The sequence below is a fragment of the Eptatretus burgeri genome, chromosome 1 (genome assembly GCF_056783735.1).
Source record: "Eptatretus burgeri isolate ZD-2024b chromosome 1, Ebu_testis_v1, whole genome shotgun sequence".
NCBI lineage: Eukaryota > Metazoa > Chordata > Myxini > Myxiniformes > Myxinidae > Eptatretus > Eptatretus burgeri.
Window position 1 is genome coordinate 146,154,805 of NC_140961.1, and position 22,592 is coordinate 146,177,396.

General features: G+C 42.4%; 1 protein-coding gene across 1 annotated transcript in view; it reads left to right on the top strand.

Annotated features, from left to right (window-relative positions):
- LOC147035700 (vomeronasal type-2 receptor 1-like) overlaps positions 1–18,155 on the top strand; it is a 54,247-nt gene extending 36,092 nt beyond the window's left edge. Inside the window, exons 2-4 of the mRNA XM_085869139.1 lie at positions 7,733–8,053; positions 13,570–13,693; positions 17,948–18,155. Of these exons, the coding sequence (XP_085725265.1) occupies positions 7,733–8,053; positions 13,570–13,693; positions 17,948–18,075 (573 nt within the window). The 3' untranslated portion in view covers positions 18,076–18,155. The remainder of the gene's footprint in view (positions 1–7,732; positions 8,054–13,569; positions 13,694–17,947) is intronic.
- The last annotated feature ends 4,437 nt before the right edge of the window (positions 18,156–22,592 follow it).

Genomic DNA, 22,592 nt, shown 5'->3' on the forward strand with positions numbered 1-22,592 from the left:
GATGAGGTAATTAGGCAAACCTGAGGTCGGAATGTAATGGTCGGAAGCTTTTCCCTCTAACCTGAATGAAATATTTTTATATTTATGCCACGGAATTATTGGAAAGTTATAGGAGTATCCAAGGACATTCATCAGGTCAGGTCAGGTATGGGAGCATGTGCCAGAACAGCGCGTCGCTGCGTCCAATTTCCGCCGGTACTCCAGGAGCCTCCGTCTGGCCATCCCCCAGGCAGATGCCAGGCCCATCCCCATCTCCTTGAGATGATGGTCAACCTGCTGCAACCATGAGGCACGTGGTCGGCCCACTGGCCTCCTCCACTCATGAGACTCCCTCGCTGAGAGAATCTGGTGAGCAGGATCAGCGTCAGGAAAACGAGCCACATGTCCATACAGCCGCAGCTGACGCTCACGGACTATGCAGGTAACAAATCTCATCCGAGTCTCTCTCAGCAACCGCTCGTTGGACACAAAATCCGACTAGCGATAGCCAAGGATTCTCCGAAGAGACCTGGTACCAAAGGAATTAAGTCTCCGTCTCAGATCCTTGGTCAAAGTCCAAGTCTCGCACCCATAGAGCAAGACTGGAAGTACCAAGGACCTGAAGACTCGGACTTTCTTCCTCCCGCACAGGTACCGGCAGCACCACACCCCATGATCCAGTGAATCCATGACTCCCCAGGCCCGACCCAGACGTCTATTGACCTCTGGCTCACAACCTGCGGAGACATGAATATCACTGCCAAGGTAAGTGAATCTATCCACGACCTCAACATCCTCACCACAAACAGACACAGACAGGACAGCAGCATCCAAGATGTCACCGAAAGCCTGGATCTTAGTTTTGACCCAAGAAATCCGTAATCCCAATGGCTCCGACTCCTCATTCAGCACCTCGAGGGCCCCCAAGAGGATGTCTAAAGTCTCCGCAAAGATGACTGCATCATCTGCAAAATCAAGGTCCGAGATCTTGACATTGCCAAACGATGCACCGCAACTTGATCTCTCCGACATCCTCCCAAAAATCCAGTCCATACAAGTGCTGAAAAGTGTGGGGGCAAGTACACATCCCTGACGGACTCCAGTAACAACTGGAAATAAGTCAGAGATGGTACCACCACACTTCACAGCACTCTCAGTACCAGAGTAGAGTTCAGACATCAGATCGATCAGTTTCAGTGGCACCCCACGAAGACCAAGAATCCTCCAGAGGACATCCCGATTCACTGAATCGAACGCTTTACAGAGATCAACATAGGCTGCAAGCAGCCCCTGCCGAAACTCTCGTCTGCGTTCGGTGAGGACACGAAGTGCAAGGATACGGTCAATCGTTGACCTCTTTGGTGTAAAGCCTGACTGCTCTGGACGCTGGTGCTCAAGCAGATGGTGGCGAACCCTATCAAGAATTATCCGAGCAAAGACCTTGCCCGGCACTGAGAGCAGCGTCACCCCTCGGTAGTTGTTGCAGTCTTGGCGATCACCCTTCCCTTTCCAGAGAGGGACAACAAGGCCCCTCTTCCAGTCAGTTGGGATGATGCCTGTGTTCCAGGCAGAGCACAAAACTGCATGCAACGACACGAGTGCAGCATTTCCACCAGCCTTGAGAAGTTCAGCATGGATGCCACAGATCCCTGGAGCTTTGCCCCATTTCAACTGGTTCACCGCAGCCCGTGTTTCCACAAGCGATGGTGGACCACAGTTGATTTGAGGGTCAGCAACAGGGATTGTAACACCCTTGACTACCCCCTCACAGATTCCTCGCACATAGGCCTCCTTGTCCACCCTCAGTGCACGTACAGTTTTACGCCTCAGCTCCCTGAACAGCTCAGCTCTGCCATTCAGCCTGACCCTGCGACTCTGGTCAATGGTATCCAGTGTCCCTTGAGAGACAAAATTCTTCTTTGCCCTGCGGTGAACTCCAAGGCATCCACCGGCAACATCAAGGACGGTGGTCTTGAAGGTGCTCCACAACTCTTCAGGACCCCCCAAAGCACCCAGACCCCCCAAGTGTCCACTCCCCCTGTTCGCAAACTCCTCAGCTACTCTCTCATCCCTGAGCTTGGCAACATCCAGCCTAGGCTGGGATGGTACCATTCTCCAGGATTTAAGGTGCAGCTTTAGAGTTGCTACAACAAGCCTGTGGTCAGTATTGAGGAACTGAGCACTCCGGTAGACCCTGCAGTTCTGGATCATCCTCCAATGAGGACATGGTCAATCTCCTTTGCCACACTGCCAGCGTTGGAATACCAAGTCCAGCGATGAGCTTGCGGGCGCTGAAACCATGAACCAGCCACCTTAAGTCCATGACTTCTTGCAAAGTCAAGGAACTTAGTGCTATTCTGGTTCATAGTTCCTGACCCATGGGGACCAACACACACCTCATAACCATCCCTATCAGTTCCAGTCGATGCATTGAAATCCCCCAAGACTAGAAGTGTATCTCGTCTGGGGCACTGATCAACCACAGACTCGAGTGTGGCGTAGAATGTGTCCTTCACGGTGAGATCACTCTCCTCAGTCGGAGCATAAATAGAGACCAGGGAAATGACACCTAAGGAGTGGCGAATCCTTAATCTCATAATATGCTCGTTGACCAGTGTTACCTCAATTATCATTGGGGTCAGCTTATTGGACACAGCTACAGCAACTCCTTGGGTATGGTAACCATCAGAGCGACCAGACCAATAGTAGGTGTAACCACCCACCATTATCTCGCCGCAATCCGGTCTCCGAACCTCAGAGAGAGCTGCAATCCCGATGTCCAAACGCTTGAGCTCAGATGATAACAGAGACAGGTGATCATCCTCTCTTAGGGATAGGACATTCCAGGTACCCACCCGAAGGGACCGCCTCAGGTTAACCCAAGGAGACCGCCGTCTGGTGGACGACACCTCATGTCTGGTGGACGACACCTCATGTGACATTCATGCAATGAAAAAATATTCTATAAACATTATATAGCACAGCAACAACTTTGCAGGGTCTCCCAAACCCCAAGGACTGGAAAGCAAGGCTGCGGTTATGAATTAAACTTTTCCCTTGAACGTGAATGCATTTTTTTTCATATTTGTCTTTGAATTATTTGTAACTAAGTTATAGGAGCATTCAAGTAGACTTATGCAAACAAAGTAATTATCTTGGAACAGTTTACATGCAGCACAACAACAATTACCTTGCCAAATCCCCGAGACGCCTGTCCTACATCTCAGGGTCAAAAGTAGGCAATGATCTCAGACAAATTTCAAACTACACAGGTTTACTCTCTGCTTGAGAGACTGCTACATAGCTATTTGAGTGGTGCATACATTCATCGACCGCTGTCTCAATCGTTGAGGCCAATCTTCACAAGGCCTTAACACCGATCGGCTCAACATCCTTTCAGCCGTCACGTTGGTAGTTTTAAAATGAAGGGAACATGTACAGGGAGTGCATCGCGATTGTGAATATGACAGCTCTGAGGCATCCTTGCCTTCATAAAGCAGTGGGCACCAATATGGTGGCTGTAAGATTGAAATATGTCTTCAAGCCACCTCACCACCGAAATTCTTCAACCACACATAACACCATACTCTCCCTTTATTCCCATTCTTCAAAGCAAAAAGGCAAATTGTAGTATCATCTTTACATATTTATTCATTACCTCATTGAAAATTGGAATATTTAGCTCTTCATGCAAGTAACTCTATTCACAAAAAGTGCGATCTAAACAGGAAGTGGACGTCCTAATGGTCATGGTTTATTGTTGTCGGTGGTTTGAAATTTATTGGAATAGATCACATGGAAAAACTGTGTGTGTGTGTGTGTGTGTGTGTGTGTGTGTGTGTGTGTGTGTGTGTGTGTGTGTGTGTGTGTGTGTGTGTGTGTGTGTGTGTGTGTGTGTGTGTGTGTGTGTGTGTGTGTGTGTGTGTGTGTGTGTGTGTGTGTGTGTGTGTGTGTGTGTGTGTGTGTGTGTGTGTGTGTGTGTGTGTCCTCCATAACTCCAAAACCATGAAACCTAGCAGCCTCAAACTTTGCATGCACACGAAGAAAACTCCAAGGAAGTGCATGAGTGAAATTTGGGTGTTTGGAATAATTAAAACACACCTTTTGAAGATAATTAATGTCCTTATTTAATTATATCCTTCATCAGCTGATCCTCAGCCACCACTCTCTATGGGGTCTTAAGGCATATTCTGGATTGCATCACTGGGATCTGAAACCATCATGATTTTTGGCCTGCTCAACCATGCCTTGACTTGGAACAGGCCACAATGATTTGTTCACGATAAAGTTTTTTTTTCACTTTCCTCACTCATATCATCCAATCCCTGTTCATAATACCTATGAATCGCTGGATACATTGCAATGCTTATAAATGCCTAGAGACACCAGCGTTTCTGGCTTTATTTCATTTCTGCAAATGCCTTAACCTCGAGAATCTCTTTAATTAAGCCAAATTACAAAATTAAAGCCCCAAAATTGAACTTTGGCAGCACTTACGAATGCTGGAAAGTGATCATTTGACTAATACTGACAAATTGGGATTTTCCTTGGATTTTTCTGAGTGCATGGGTTTATCGATGGCAATCGGCAATCGCTTGTCAAGTGAGACATCCAATTCAAGTGCTTGATTGAGTGCTGAAGCCACTTGCCAAGCATCTTACAGTCAATAGCGGTACAGTTCTTGTCCTGATCAAGATGTCCAGTCTACAGTTACTCCAAGGTGGGGGTACATATACCATGCATACAGACATGGTACATATGGGTATATTTGGACCTGTTGGGACTTTCTGCAGGTGGGTGGGCATGCGATGCCAATTAGGGGTGCCATGGTGGAAAAGTTTTATCCCGTATCTTAAAGAGGTTTTATCAGGTTTTCCTTTGTCCTTGTGACTGTTTCTATAGAAAGTGGTCATTGGGTGTGCTTTACAAAGCTTAAAAGGTTTATTTTTGTGAGTTTCAAAGCAAAATATATTTGATAAAGCCTGATTTCTGGGCCTTTTGCCATATTAACGCGTTTTCTCAATTACCAAGCCATTTGTTTCCACCCATCACACACACAGCTGTTTATAACGTTTAATGTTTGTGTACATCTATTTTAAACATCTGTATAAATGAAATGATGTTTTTCGGTAAAAGCTACTCAAGGTTTTTGGGATGAAGACAGGACATACTGCCATCGGGAATTACACCGTCTTCCAATCTGCCGAGTCCAGAAAAATTTCCGATATCGGCCAAGCGTGTGTGTGTGTGTGTGTGTGTGTGTGTGTGTGTGTGTGTGTGTGTGTGTGTGTGTGTGTGTGTGTGTGTGTGTGTTATTGTGTGTGTGTTGTTCATAAAGCACAACATATTCTCTTTGCTAACTCTCCTTTCTCTACCACTCTCTTTCTTTGTCCCACCCTTGCTCTACCCCCTCCCAATAGTGCAGTACCCTGCTCTCACACCTGATTCACTCTGTCCTCCCGCTCTCTCTATCTCTTGCTGTCTCTGGAAGTATCTGGACGGTGGTTATTTCTGGACGGTGGTTATCCCCAAACTTGTCTGAACGGTGGTTTTTTCTGGTCATTGTTCATTTCAGGACGTGCCCAGGTGGGGTTCGTCTCCAGGCGTGTCTTGATGGTATTTATCTCCGGACATATCCAGGCGGGAGTTTGTCTCTGGATGTGTCCAAACATTGTTTGGCTCTGGGTGGTATTTATAGTATGACCGGTAGAAAATAGATTTCAGATATTATTTTGTTTCCATCTTCACTGTTATTCTATGCAGAAGCATTACGATGAGACAGAATGAATGATAAAATTAATGCTCCAACGCACGTCTGCCTTCCCTTCCTCTCACCTCACCCTGCCATCATTTCCCTACCCCTCCTCACTCTTGCTCCCTCCCTTCCTCTCTCTCCCTTCCTCCCTCCTTGCTCCCCCTTCCTCCTCTCTTTTTCCTCCTCCACCTCCTCACTCTCCTTCCTCTCTCTCCCCCAACCCTCTCTCCCTCCCCTTTTACAGCATTCACTTCAGTGAAGCGACAGGTGATATTTGTTCATTGTTTAATCAGTGATTATGAGTTGCGTAATTGTGTGAATAAATTTGAGTTCATAAATGATCGTAAATTAATTATCGTCTTTGTGAAGCATCTTAAATACGCATAAGGGGTACAATTGTTGGTGGAGTTAGGGCAGCTGTCCAAACCAACTGGTGGGAAGGATTGTTAAAGACACACACACACTCACATATTATATAAGATAAGAAACTTCCTTGTGAGGAGGAGAGTATATAACTCAGAGGACACTGTAGAGCAAAGGACAATCCACCAGGCTAAACATTTTATATGGTTTTTGGCCCTCTCTCTCAATGACAAATAATCACTTTCAGAATTCTAGTATCCAGATCTGGATGTTCATCAAAATCTAATCAATTCATCCTTGTCATACACCTAAACAGTTCACAGACTTTCATCCGAATCTGTTTCATAACTTTTTGAGATAGCCTGTTCACAGACAAACAAACAGGGGTGAAAAAATAACTTCCATCCACCATCTGTGGCAGAGGTAAAATATTGTAATGTTTTCTCCTCAGGGATTTTCTTACATGAAGGATTATTGAGACTTGAAAAGCAATAGAATGTAAAAAAAATACACGCTGTGTTTATACTTTGGTATGTGTAATGGGTATTGATTTGCAATTCATGTTGTTATTTCATGACTAAAGATTTTTTTAAATTAAGTTGTTATCATGCATTTTGCCTTTGAAATTGTGAGTATGTCCTCTTCTATATAAATGTTGTTTTGTTCACTGAAAAGGTGATATTGTATCAGAAACAAAGGCAAGAGCCATCATCATATATTCTAGTGAACAAGACATCGTGCCCTTTGCTGAAGAACTCTTGAGGAGGAACATTTCTGGAAAAACATGGATAGCAAGCTCCCCTTGGGCAGCATCACCTCTAATAAGTGTGCCACGCTATGCTGATACCCTGTATGGTACTATTGGTGTTGCCTGGAAGCGGGGCATGATTCCAGGTCTCCAAGGATTTTTGAAGAAATTAAAACCAATCTTACCAAAGAAAAATATAAAAAAGAGAGAACTCTTTTTGAGTTCATCAAACCAGAAATTAAACTCCAATCATGAAGTAAGTTAGCATTCTGAAGCTTCTCAAACAAATTACAGAGATTAGACATTAATAGCTTATTGAGGAATCATCAAATGGCTTTAAAATTTAAGCACTTACATTCTTGTTTGATACTGGAAAAAAAAAAAACAATAATTCTGTTCAAAATTTAAATGAAAGTAAAGGCTGATGGTCTTTGGTAGATGACCAAGCAAAGCCTATAAAGTATATGAAGGAGAGAGTTTCTATCTCTTCAAACTCTCTTCAGTTTCCATCTCTTCAAACAAAACTCTTTAAATTATCTGAAGATTTTCGAGTAATTGCAGTAACTATTATATTCAGTATTCCAATGAGAATTAACTCATCGAGCAGAATGAACCCTTTTCAGCCACAAACTGATATCCCAAGTCAGATTCTCAATTTATCATTGATTGGCATCATTTCTTATTCACAAACTAATTGGTGTGAAGGAATACATTTCAGAGTGAGCTGTCCGATGATCATATCCGGATTTTCTTTTACATCTGAAATTGTCATTGACAAGTTATATCTTCATGCGATGTTCTACAATCATCACGTAATTTTTGAATTAAATTTAAATGTAAATTTTTCTGCCTTTGCTTATGAATTGTCTAACCTAACTTATTCTCAGGGAATACTCAAAGATGAACCACATATCTTCCCTCAAAAGTCATTGAATGATTTCTTGCTGGAATTGTGGGAATCTATATTCAGCTGCACATGGAGTGTGACAGACATAACTGATAACAAAAGATCTTGTTCAGGCAAAGAGAACCTACAGGAGATCAAAACGTTTTTCACGGATGTTTCCCAACTCCGTCACACGTACAATGCGTACATGGCTGTGTACACTGTTGCACATGGATTAAATGACTTGCACACCTGTGTTCCAGGAAAGGGCCCATTCATAAATAGTTCCTGTGCTCATATAATGGACTTTAAACCATGGCAAGTGAGTAGCGTATAATTTACTCTCTTTAATAAGAACCAATTTTAGCTTGTGAAAATGTCTGGCCATTTCTGATATTATTATATACCCACCCCTTGGGTGGGTCAACTTTGCACATTACTTGCATAAAAATGTATATTCTGTGTTTTGCAAAAAGATTATAGATGTTTGTGGTGTGTGCCAAAAAGATTCCCTTTTTACATGCTTGAGAGATTAGACCCTCTAAAACCCCTTAGACCCCAACTACTATTGGAACATATCCTTCAGAACTTTAGACTATCTAGATTCTAGAACCTTTTATGACATACCATGCAAACATCTATATTATTGTTTCAAAACACAGACTATAGTTTCTTTCTGCAAGTAATGTGCAAACTCGACTCATCCAGAGAGTGGGTACTCTGCTCGTCATCTGTAAAGTAGCATTCGGAAATTTTCAAGATAGTCTTTTGTACGTTTATTATTATTTTTTTTAAACAATTATTTTATATACTGTGGAAATGTTTTGGGGATAATCTTTGCTGCATTTTGAAAGGGTTAATCACATATAATATTTTCACTTACACATATATATCTACCTCTTGGCACGTTATTAACGGCATGTTTGGTTTTTAGAGATAGGTCAGTGTTTCTCCCTTGGGTTTTCTTTTATATTCACAGCATGGTCATGGTATTAGCAGGTCAGAGTCAACTCGGGACAGCAATAACAACAAAAAAATAAAATGGTTAAAGTTATCCGCTGTAAAAGATCCCAAAGTGCTGGTGTTTTGCATCTTTCCCCTCATCAGAGAATTTAATTCTCCTGTTTTTATTATCTTGTGCCGTCGACGCAGACTTTCAACACAGACAGATGATAGCAAAACTTCTATGCTGGAAATACCAACTATTTTTGTTCCTCCACTGCGACCCTCTTTTGTTCTGATGAAGGGCAAGGCCTGAAACGTCAGTGCTTCATGATTTTATATGGCGGTTTACTTTAACCATTTAATTATCCTGTTTTTATTATCTTTCACCGTCAACGCAGACCGCGAGCTCTTTGCTGGTACTAGCAACCATTTCTATGAGGACAGTTGCAATTTAATTGTTTTAAATACTAGTGTTTCCACGGGGATATAAGACACCTATTAACAAGCTCTGAGGAAAAGGAGCACGTCATCTCCTGCGATGCTTTTTTGTATGATTTTGACTGAATTTAACGAGTTGTGCGATGAATAGCAGAACCATGTGGCCACAAAATTCAAATGTAGGAGTGTCAAGAGGAATCACTGTCGTCTGAGAAGATAAATCTTGAGATTGAAAATAAAACATGCTGTTTTACACAGGGTACCTTAATTCACTGCATGGATAAAAACAATATTTTCTGATCATTCATGAGTTTTTTTTTTCACTTTTGATTTTCTCTCCTAAATTGCCATACATTGATCCTTGTTTTTTGTTTTCACCCTTTTTGATTAATAATCATTGACTAGCTAATAATCTACCTGAAACGAGTAAGCTTTGTAAGTAAACACAATGATACGATGCACTTTGATGACAATGGAGATCCACCAGCTCTTTATGAGATCGTAAACTGGCAAAGAGATGGAAATGGAGGCATTGTGGTAAAAACTGTGGGAAGTTATGATTCAAACGTCCCATCAAAGCAACAGCTGGATGTACAGTTGGAAAACATTTTGTGGAATGGTGAACATGGCACACAGGTACAGTGGATTGTATCGTGAAATTTATTGAGTTAATTATACACTTGGTTCATCAGATCATTTGATCGTCACACTGATGGTGGATGGAGGTTATGTTTTTATCCGTGTCTGTTTGTCTATCTCTCTGTCTGTCTGTCTGTCTGTCAGCATGATATCTCAAAAATTATGGATGGATTTAGACAAAACGTGGTGGACAGGTTGGGTGTGTGACAACTATGACTTGATTGGATTTAGATGAAGATCCAGAAACGAGAATTTTTAATTTTGTTTTCAGTCATCCTTCACCAATGAAAGATGCCAAAAACGAGAGACCTGGTAATGATCAGTTTAGTTTCAGGGTTACATTACAGGAAAAGACGACTTAATCTGATTACATATTTCTTGTAAGAATCAACTAAAATGCAGGTGATACAGTCTAAATAAATCACAAATTAGATATTTTAAGGAGGAAGAATAATTCCAAATAGTAGAGGAAAGTAAATAAAAGACATATTTACCCAAAAATTAAAATTATATATTACATTAATCAATAAAATAACACACATAAGAGGCAATTATAGCTTCTTAGGGACAAAAATATTTACATCGGGTATATTTGCTCACATTTACTGTTGGGGACGTATGATAGCAAAACATGGTGAATAAGATGGGGAGGTGACAAGAACAAGTTGAATGGACTTTGGTTCAGGTCTGGAGACAGATCCGGCCTGTCATTGGGATACAAAAAGGAAACCGTTCTTCCTGGCAGAGATATGCACTCTTACGAGTGCTATTCTACTTTCTAATTCTACTTGATTTTTTGTTGTTCTATGTAGTTCACTGAACGTGTGGGTGTGGTGTGTTTAAGTGAATATATATATATATATATATATATATATATATATATATATATATATATATATATATATATACTCTTCCGGTCAAAAGTTAAGAACACCCCAAATTTTCCAGTTCTTACTGAAATTTAAGCAGTTCAACTCCAAGGAATAACCTGAAATGATACAAAGCGAAGCGGTAACCTATCAGAGGTTAAAAGAAAAGTTTAGGTTTCCAAAAACTGAAAAATAATGTAAATTTCAGAGTTGTTAAAAAAGGTCATTTTCAGGGAATAAGTAATGGGTCAGCAACTGTAGTTGTTCTGCAGCAATGAAAGTAAATTTAGCCTTGAAAGTTGATGCAAACAATTCCAACAGGTGTCCCAGCTTTTGTTGATTAGTTGCAAACCCTCTGTCTATAGAAAAGCAGTGTTGAAACAGACTGTATTGCTACACCCTCTGAAGCATTATTTGGACAATATTGCACTTCAGGAAGTAGTATATTGCGATCATAATGGCGAGAAAAAGACAATTAACAAAGGAAGACAGATAGACCATTATAACCCTTAAAAGTGGATGTATTTGTTTTGGAGGAATTACAAAAAGCCAAGGTGTCAGTGAGTACAGTTTTCTACACCATCAAAAGCACTTGGAAACTGGAGGAAACTCTGACAGGAAGATTTCTGGCAGACCCAGAGCTACAACACAATCAGAAGACAAGTTTCTGAGAGTCAACAGCTTGCGTGATAAGAGGCTCACAGGACAGCAACTTCAAGCACAGTTTAACACTGGTTGTAGTAAGGAAGTCTCGGTTGCAACTGTGAAGAGAAGACTTTGAGCTGCAGGTTTGACAGGTCAAGTGGCAGAAAGAAAGCCATTGCTAAGATGGCAAAATAAGAAAAAGAGGCTTGCCTGGGCCATGAAGCACCACCAGTGGACTACTGAAAAATGGAAGGTCTTTTGGACCGATGAATCAAAATTTGAAATCTTCGGTTCATCATGCAGGGTTTTGTACACCATTGAGTAGGCGAAGGGATTTTTTTTTTTTTTTTTTTTTTTTTTTTTTTATACCTTGGTCGAGGCTCGTATGAGAGCTAACACACAACTCACAGCAAGGAGGCATGAGACAAGAGGGGCGGGAGTGGAAGGGACAAAACATTGGGGAACAGACACAGGTGAACTGTGGAAGGGAGAGGGATGGGGATGGGACGGGGAACATGGCGAGGGGAAGATGGACATTAAAGGGACTTTCAGGAAGGAAAGCAGGAGAATTGAAGGAAGTGGGCTTGGGTGGATTATCGGGGGTAGAAAAGATCGAGGATTTGGATGGGGGAAGATAAGAGGTGGTGGTGAACAGCTGTTTTGAAAGCCTGAAGGGAAGAATGGGAAAGAATAGAGTGAGGAAGTTTATTCCAAAGGCGGGAAAAAAGAGGAATGAAAGAGTGAAGATGAGCAGTGATTCGTGATTTTGGTAGTTTTACCAGAAGGGGGTTGTTGGCGGACCTTGAGCGCCCTGTGGAAATGTGGTTGGGACAAATCGCAGAGAGAGCAGGGGGGGCAAGGCTGGAGAGGAGTCGGTAGAAGACAGAAAGACCACCGACCAACCTGCGGTGATTGAGTGAGAGGCCCAAAGACTCAGCTTCATTGCGGGAGATGCCAATGATCTTAAAAGCCCTGGTTTCGACAGCGTGAAGTCGAGAAAGGTGGGAGGCAGGAGCACCAGCCCAGAGGAGAGAGCAGTACTCCATCAGGCTACGGACAAAAGCTTTGTAAGTGGTCAGGAGCTCAAGAGGGCCGATGGTTCCTCAGTGTGTGAAACCAACTGTCAAACATGGACAAGGAAGCATGATGATGTGTTGTTGTTCTTCTTTCGGCTGCTCCCATTAGGGGTCGCCACAGTGGATCATCCGTTATGATCCGCATACTGATTTGGCACAGGTTTTACGCCGGATGCCCTTCCTGACGCAACCCTGGTCGCCTCTTACGATACACGGATAAGGATTGGGTTTCGCCATGATTCCGGGCTGCCCTACACCCTCTCATAGCGCGGCCCAGCGCAGAGCCCCCGTAGAAGGAAGCATAATGATCTGGGGCTCTTTTTCTGGATCCAGAGTCGGCGACTTGCACAGAGTGACTGGCTTCTGAACTAAAAGGGCTACCACAGCATTTTGCAGCGCCATGCTCTCGTCTACGCCTAGTTGGTCAGGGGTTCATCCTACAGTAAGATAACGACCCATAACATACCTCCAGGCTATGTCAGAACTACCTTAGAAGAAAAGAACAAGACGGTAGGCTTCAAATCATGGAATGGCCAGCACAGTCTCCAGACTTTAACCCCATCGAGCTGGTTTCGCATGAACTGGACAGAAAGGGTGAAAGAAAAGCAACTTACAAATACAAAAAAATTGTGGGAACTTCTGTAACAGTGTTGGGAAGAACTTTCCGAACAATATTTGATTTCCATTGGAGAAAGAATGCCATGAGTTTGTTCGGCTGGTATATCTACAAAGGGTGGCTACTTTGATGAGTCAAAAATTTAGATTAAATTTTGTTCAACAAAATGAGTCCAGGATTTATTTTTTACCTGCAATTGTACATTTGTTCTCTGCTTCAATTTCAGAGACTAACCCCTGCTTGTGCAGTGAAAATGGCCTTAAAAGGCTTGTTGTTGTCGTATGCTTTAATTTCAGAGTACATTTAAACATTAAACTGCTAGAATTTCAGTAAAAACTGGAAAAATTGGGGTGTTCTAAAACTTCTGATCAGTAGAGTATGTATGTATGTATATATATATATATATATATATATATATATATATATATATATATATATATATATATATATATATATATATATATATATATATATATATATATATATATACACCAATGTGTATAGAAGTGTATTTATTTATAACACATATGCGAATGTGTATATATGTTTATATATTTATGTTGTATATATTCCATTTTGTATCTATGTATTTTAATTTTTCTCATTCCAGATTCCACAGTCAGTTTGCTCTGAAGAGTGTACCCCAGGTACAAGAAAGGTTGCCAAAAAGGGCAGACCCTTTTGCTGTTTTCATTGCATCCCTTGTGCTGATGGAAAATACTCAAATGTTACAGGTACGGATAAAGCAGCTCTGATTCACCAAGTGTGACCCTCGAACAGCTTCTTCTTTCAAGCAATCGAATGTCTGCTTGATGATAATAATTTTTTCCTGTGAAAACCCTAATCTACAGGAAACAAAAAACCACACCCATTTCTGAAGGAAGCGATTCAGTTTGGCATTTTTAATATGAAATCGACAAAGCCGAGAAATGAACAAAATCCATAAGAATTAGCCTTTATAATTTCACGTGGGCCAGTTAGTCCATTAGAACAAATTTTCATTGGGCTTCAAGGCCTTGTTGCACACCTGCCTGCTGAACTGCTTAAGAATGAGCTGGCCTTTTACCAAGCTCAAATGTGCTTGGGCGAGAGCGGACATTATATGTTCATTATTATTCTTGCCAAATTATACAATTATTATTGCTGTTAATATTATTAGTGTTAATTACACTGAACAACAAATTTCAAAATTTTTTTTTTACTGGAGATGTGTAAAGTGATTAAGACTAATTTGGGTACGCTGATTTCAAAAATCATAACCGTTTTGCTGTATCACGTCAGGATTTTCAGGAACAGAAATATTCCCATTGCCTAGAAGTCAGGATTTCAATGAAATTTACATATGTCTTTAACATGTCTATTTCGTACAATTGTTGTTAACTTGTGTTATATTTCTTTCTTTCAGATAAAGATGAGTAGGCGTTCCTGTACCAATCATCCTGACAACTTCTGTTATGTCTGTGGTCGGTATACCAAAAAAGATCAACAGCGAAGTATATCTACAGCAGTGAAAATGAAGGCCGCCTACTTTCACTACTTCGGGTGTAAGGTGGGGGACCAAGAACAGAGCTGGGCACCACACATCTGCTGCACAAGCTGTCACACAACCTTGACTCAGTGGTTGGTGGGCAAGCGCGCGAGCATGCCATTTGCGGTGCCCATGATATGGCGTGAGCCGCAGAATCATCATGATGATTGTTATTTCTGCTGCACAAGCATTGCCGGCTTCAACAAGAAGAATAAAGGTCACATCAAGTACACTGACTGCGTATCTGCTCGTAAACCTGTGCCTCATGATGACGAGAACCCCGTTCCAACACCTCCAGCTGATCAGAACATAGCTGTAAGCAGTGGTGAAGAGGATGGTGATGATGAACCTTTTGAACCCGACACTCAAGAATCACACCTTCTGAACCAGGGAGACTTAAATGATCTTGTAAGAGATCTCTCGCTGTCAAAGGCGAAGGCAGAGCTGCTTGGATCAAGGCTGCAGCAGTGGAATCTACTTGAACCTAACACCAAGATATCCTTGTTCAGAGCACGTCACAGAGACATGGCTGAGTTCTTTGAGATGGAAGACACGATGACATTCTGCAGTGACATCAACGGTCTGTTGAAAGAACTTGGGTGTGATCACGATCCTGCAGACTGGCGCCTCTTCATCGACTCGGGGAAGAACAGCTTGAAGGCTGTTTTGCTCCACAATGGCAACGAGAAACCATCAGTCGCACTGGCTCACGCGTTCGGCATGACAGAGACCTATGAGACTATGCGGCAGCTGCTTGATTCCATCAAGTACAATGACTTCAACTGGCACATCTGCGGAGACTTGAAAGTGGTGGCGCTGTTGTTAGGGCTGCAGTCAGGCTACACGAAATACATGTGCTTCCTTTGTCTCTGGGATAGCAGAGACGACAAGAATCACTGGACGAAGAAAGATTGGGAAGAGCGAAAAGAGCATGTACCTGGTCGACACAACGTGAAGCATGTCGCCCTTGTCGACCCAGCCAAGGTTTTCCTTCCACCACTCCACATAAAGCTCGGCTTGATGAAAAGTTTTGTACGGGCAATGGATCTGAATGGGCGTGGGTTTTTATACCTCAATGAAAAGTTTGGCAACACCTTGTCGGAGGCCAAGATCAAGGCTGGTGTCTTTGTTGGACCGCAAATCCGACAGATTATGAAGGACGAAACTTTTCCGACAACTCTAAACCCCAAAGAGCTGGCAGCGTGGAGGAGCTTCAAAGCTGTGACGGACAACTTCTTGGGGAACGAGCGCGCGGACAACTATGAAGAAATAGTGCAGCAGCTGCTGGAGTCCTTCAGGAAACTTGGCTCCAGGATGTCCCTGAAAATCCATTTCCTACACCAGCACCTGAACTTCTTCCCTGACAACTTGGGAGCAGTCTCGGACGAGCACGGCGAGCGATTCCACCAAGAGATTTCACTCATGGAGACGCGTTACCAAGGGCGGCACAACCCGAACATGATGGGCGATTTCTGCTGGTTCCTGCATCGTGAAACTGACACAGAGCAGCACAAACGCAAAGCCAAATGCCTAAAGCATTTTTAATTACATTCTAGTGGAGTTTTTCTGTAATTTCTATAATTTTGAAGCATTCATGATGAAATAAATGAATTTTTGTAAATTTCATTGAAATCCTGACTTCTAGGCAATGGGAATATTTCTGTTCCTGAAAATCCTGACGTGATACAGCAAAACGGTTATGATTTTTGAAATCAGCGTACCCAAATTAGTCTAAATCACTTTACACATCTCCAGTAAAAAAATTTTGTTGTTCAGTGTTATTAGATGATTTGTTGCAAAGTTTCATTATTTTTGTTATTTATTTTGTAAATAGAATGCCATTCTGTGGAAGGACCTATTACGCTGCTCTATATACCTTAACATGGCGTGCCTTTAAAACATGGGAATTCTTCCTGGTACTTTGTCGTTAACGAGCCTAATCAAATAAGGAGATCATGATCATTTTGGTGTCTCATATTCCATATCAGTACGCTCCCATAGAACTCCCCAAATAAACGCCCCCGACCACACACACACACACACACACACACACACACACACACACACACACACACACACACACACACACACACACACACACACACACACACACACACACACACACACACACACACACACACACACACACACACACACACACACACACGTCCTCCATTTATTGTGGAGTCGCAAAGTGTCTATTGGGTCTTAGGGGTCTTTTGGGTTCTCAGGCTCTTTTGGATCTTTTAGGTTCTCGGGAATTTTTGGATCTTTTTGGTATTTTGGGTATTTTTCCTGTCATTTGGGTATGTTGGATCCTCCAGGTATTTTGGGTCCTCTGGGTATTTTTCCTCCTCAGGGTTTTTTGGGGTCTTTGTGCTCTTGTGAATTCTCAGGATCTGTTGGGTCCTCTGGGTCTTTTAGGTGCTCAGGAACTTTTGGGTCTTGAGGGTCTTCGTGGTCTCAAAGAGTCTACAAAGTTTGAAAGGGTCTCAGTGGAGTAAAGCATAAGAAGGATCCATTTTTCGTAGAAACACAGTGTGTTAGAAAGGTTCTTCTACTTAAGTTTTTTATGGATGGACGGACATCATCAAATATTGAAGCGGCTTCACTGCTTAAAAACATCTACAGGTAATCATTCTAAATGATGCAGGGATGGACAGAGGACAACCATTATTCAAAGAAAAATAGTGGGATGGTTTGATATGATAATTTCTTGTGACTTTAGCTGACTTGTTTACATGATTTTTACCATATCATCCCAACTTCCTTTTGCATTAAGAAAAAAATTACCTGTTTCGGCACTTAAAAAAAGAGTGGACCTGGAGCTTATCTCGGCTCTGGCCTAATGATGCACCCAAAATTTTCTAGCATTCTGACTGATGGGTCTGGAGAGGAAGATTTTTGAGGGCATTTATACAATTTTCTCCAACTTTATGAAGGCCACCAATTTGACACACTTTTGGTCACATGAATGGCGTGACCCCTGCAATTTAACATTACGACCCCGTCTTAATATTGCAACCCAAATTTGGTCGTATTCTGACTGGTGGGTCTGGTGGAAGAAGATTTGTGAAGAAATTTACTAAGGTCGGCCATTTTGACCTGCTTAAATCCATGTGATGAGAACGAGCTTTGTAATCCCCGTTACCAGTCAGGAATGGAAAGTTACTGCCAAATTTCAGCCAGCTCGTCCCAGCGGTTTGGCCGGAGAAGTCGAAATTGGAGACGGATGGATGAACGTATGCTGCACAATGACAATAACTTATCTGGAATTCCAATTCCAGATAAGCTAAAAATGTATTTTCTTGCTGGAGAGATTTATTTTGATTGCCACCACCGAATATATTGTCATTTATGTGAAAATACTTTGCATTAAATTGTTTGCTCTTATATAAAGGTATAAACAATATTCCACTGCTCACCACACTCATATCGGTGTGATTTGCCCTTCAATCAGAAACACAAGGATATACTGGAAAATTAAACACAAGAAGAGGTCATTCGGCTAATCATGCCTGTGCCACATCAATACCAGACCAATTTTATCCATCAAAACGAAACAATTTCAATGGAGGAAGAGGATGAGACTGTGGCATGCCCAGAGGGGAGTGCCAAAATGATTTAAGGGTGCCAAAATTATTGAAATAAAAAAAACAAAAAAGCAATTTTTTTAATTTGTTTGCTTTTTGTTTTGTTATTCTAGGGTGGTGGGGGGGGAGTGGGCAATGGCAGTTCTGGGGTAAGAAACGCAGAACATCAACCACACACCATCCCTTGATGAGACCACCACAGTCAAACACTGCACAGATGCAAACAATCACCCATCCATAATAAAGCTCTCCAAAAGTCTTGTCAATATCCCAATAACCCCCATCTCCAATGCTTCCAGGTACCTATCTAATTCCAATTTAAACATATCTCCTGTTTCTGCTGCCACTACCTTACCAGGGAGGTTATTTTATGCATTCACTCCTCTCTGAGTAAAAGACCCCTGCCTTCGTACCGTTTTAGCTCTTCTCTTCTTGGTCTGATCCCCCTGGTCTGATCATTGTCTGTTATGCTGAATGATTGTTCTAGACTTATTTTGTCTATCCTCTTCATTATCTTTAACATCTCTGTCATATCTCCTCGTAACCACCTCCTTTCTAGTGTGTATAGAGCCCTGTCTCCTTCCGCCACTCCTCAGAGCTGAGTCTACCTCGGCCCGGAATCAAGCTGGTAGCCCTACGCCGAACGCTCTCTGTGGCAGCCATGTCCTTCCTGAGATGTGGGGAACAAAAATACACAATATTATGAATGTGGCCTCACTAAATTCCTACACAGTATAAAAACCACATCTTTGGATTTAGAATTTATCCCCCAATGAATACAACTGAAATCCCTATTTACTTTTTCTATAGCCACCTGTTTATCTCCCACATCTATAACCACCCCCAGATCCTTCTCCTGTGTGTCACACTCCAACATTCCCCCTTGCTGTATTTTCAATACCCTTCCCCATCCCAAACAAATTACACTTGCTCAGGTTATATTTAATCTGCCAATTTTTTACCCAATCAAAGCATCAATACTTTCCAGAATCTGATCACCACCCCATCTGTAATCTACCTTACCTCCAAGCTTTGTGTTATCTGCAAATTTGGAATGCCTACTAGCCAAATCGTTGATGTAAATTATGAAAAATTTACGTCAACAATTTGGATATGAGAGAGAGGTGCAAGAAGTGCGAGAGAGAGGTGCGGGGAGAGAGAGAGAGAGAGAGAGAGAGAGAGAGAGAGAGAGAGAGAGAGAGAGAGAGAGAGAGAGAGAGAGAGAGAGAGAGAGAGAGAGAGAGAGAGAGATAGATAGATAGATAGATAGATAGATAGATAGATAGATAGATAGATAGATATAGATAGATATAGATAGATGTCACAAGTCAAAAAACTTTCCTTCTTTTGAATCGCCAACCTTCCTGGGAGTTCCCTGAATCCACCGTCATTGGTTTCATCAAAATCCGTTAATCCGTTCCCAAGTTATAGCACATCAATGACAGACAAGACTCCTTTTATAACATAGATTTTGAGTAGCCATGGACCTTTCTACTATAAAATGCAGTGGATCCATGTTTAGACCAAGCACTGAGCTCAGCTGTCTGAAAAAAAGAAGAAGAAGAAGAAGAAGAAGAAGAAGAGGAAGAAGAATTATTACAAAGAGGCAGTTTTGGGTCGATCAGTTTGGTAGCTCAGCAATGCTGTCCAAGAGTTTCATGAATGTTATTGGATATGAAATCCTCAGCAGACAACTGATATGTAATTTATAGTTTTATGAGTTTGGATCTTGGTAGAATTGTTTTGAGGAATGTGCTGTATTAAAATGATGGTGTGTTCATGCCATCCCAACAGAGGAAGTGCACTGACATTCTGATGAGTTGACCCAGAAGGTTAGTACTTTTTAATGCAAGATTGAGAGTCATATAATAGTGAAACAACAGAGGGTAAAAAGGCAACAAACTGGCAATGGGAAAGTGGGGTCAAATTTGAATAAGTAGGAGAATGTCAGGAAAACCTCCCATTTACTTTCTTACCAATACTCTTGAGGAAGTTCAGTCATTCGAACTCCTGGGTTTCACTGTCAGACATGATCTTTCTTGGGCAAACCACATTTCAAAGTTGGCCTCCAAAGCCAGGCCTGCATCCTTCATCATAAAAAGTCCTTCCTTGGCACACCTGAACTTCTATCCACCTACAAATCCTTCACCTGCAGTTTGATGGAGTACTGCTATCCCCTCTAGGCTTACTCCCCTGCCTCACATCTTGCTCAGCTTGATGCCATGGAAACCAAGGCCTTCAAGAGCATTAGAATCTACCGCAATGAAACGGTGTATCGGCTTTTAACTTCGCCATCACAGACAGGTCGGTGGTCACAATGTCTTCTTCCACCTCCTTTCTGGTCTTGCACCATCTGCTTTTTCTGTGCTTCCCCCTCCCTCCCCCACCCATTTCTGGTTCATGTGGGGCTCACACGGTCCACCATCAACCTCCTTCCAGTAAAACGAGCTAAATCCAGGATTACTGCTCACCTCCACTCATTTGTTCCTCTTTTTCCCGCCTGTGGAATCAACTTTCATATCCTCTTCAATCTCATTCTTCCCTCCAGGTCTTTATAACAGCTGCTTGCCACCATCTCACATCATCCCCAATTCAAAACCATGATATTTTCTCATCTCATTAACTCCACCCAAATCCTAGCTCCTTCCATTTTTCCATTTTTCCCTCCTTGGAGTTTCCCTCTCTGTATATCTTGTCCACCCCATGCTTGCATATTTTGGGTCTTCTTCTTACCTGTTACAGTCTAATCTGTTCAGTATTCTAGCTGTTCCAAGAGCCCCAATGTATTCAAAAAAGTGCAAAGTGACAAGGGGGTGGGGGGGACACAGTAACAACCAAGGCAGAGGGTTTTGTTCAGCAAGGTAAACAGGAGTTAAAAAATAACATGGTGGAGATGAGGGGTGACAAGAGATGGTGATGCATAGCTTGCTTGAATTCCTGGAGGGAAGTGTGGGACAGAACAGACTCTGGAGGCTGTTTCCATCGATGGGAGAAGCAAGTAATGAAATAGTTGAGGTGTGCAGGCAGCATGGATTTTGGAAGTTTAACCAGAAGGGAGATACTAGAAGAACACATGTTCCTGGAGTTTATGGGGAGGACCAGAGTACCGAGAGAGCAGATGGAGTGTTGAAGGTCTTTAAATCTCATCTGTAGAAAACAGTGACCACCTACCTGCCTGCGATGTGAAAGCAACATACCTTGTCCTACATTATCAGTGGAGACGCCAATAATATTGAGTGGTTTATGTTCCACAGATTCCAGGAGAGGCAGATGTGATGCTGAGATACCAGTCCATAGGCGACAGCAGTATGCTCACATGTGCAGTTCATGTGACACTGTCGCTGAAAGTAAACTGGGGTGCATGTCCCAAATTATACAGGAACATCTTGATCTGCACTTCATTGTTCTCACCTGGTCTCTTCTATTATTTTTGCAAATATGGTAGACTTTTTGAAAAGAAAAAAATCTTCCATGTTTTCATTACCCAAACATCCAATTTTACTCCCATGCATTCCTTATCCAATTTACTTTGATCTCCTCGGAATCATTTTCTTTCTTTCTCCACTCGTTGCTCATACCCCCTACCCTCATATCTCTCTCCTATCGTATCATCCTTTATTCTCTTCCTTTTCTCAATTTGTTCCTTCATCCACCTTTTCCAACTAGAGGGGAAGCACTCGGGAGATTGCAAAACCTCTGCCGCCAATACTGCTGGGTCACTCAAGTGAACCTTATATATTAGGGCCCTGCCACACATTGACGTTTTAGGCAGCAATGGCAACGTATAAAAATGTATGTAAAACGCTGGCGTACGCTGAAATTTTGATTTTTTTTTTTTTAAGTTTTTGGCGTATTCATAACGTGTTGATCGTTTGCATAACATATGAGTAATGGGCACAGAACCTTTCGTTGTGTTATACATAACTTTTACCAACGAATGCTTACATTGTGGTCGGCGTTCAAAAGCAATGACAAACGAGAGTTAAACTTACCCTTTGCGTGCTATACGTATCACCGGCGAACTTGTGGAGTAGCCAGTTAAGAACTTGCCGGACGCCGATTGAAATCAAAACTGTCTGAGAATTTCAGGTCAGGTATGGGAGCATGTGCCAGAACAGCGCGTTGCTGCATCCACTTTCCGTCGGTACTCCAGGGGCCTCCGTCTGGCCATCCCCCAGGCAGATGCCAGGCCCATCCCCATCTCCTTGAGATGATGGTCAACCTGCTGCAACCATGAGGCACGTGGTCGGCCCACTGGCCTCCTCCACTCATGAGACTCCCTCGCTGAGAGAATCTGGTGAGCAGGATCAGCATCAGGAAAACGAGCCACATGTCCAAACAGCCGCAACTGACGCTCACGGACTATGCAGGTAACAAATCTCATCCGAGTCTCTCTCAGCAACCGCTTGTTGGACACAAAATCCGACCAGCGATAGCCAAGGATTCTCCGAAGACACCTGGTACCAAAGGAATTAAGTCTCCGTCTCAGATCCTTGGTCAGAGTCCAAGTCT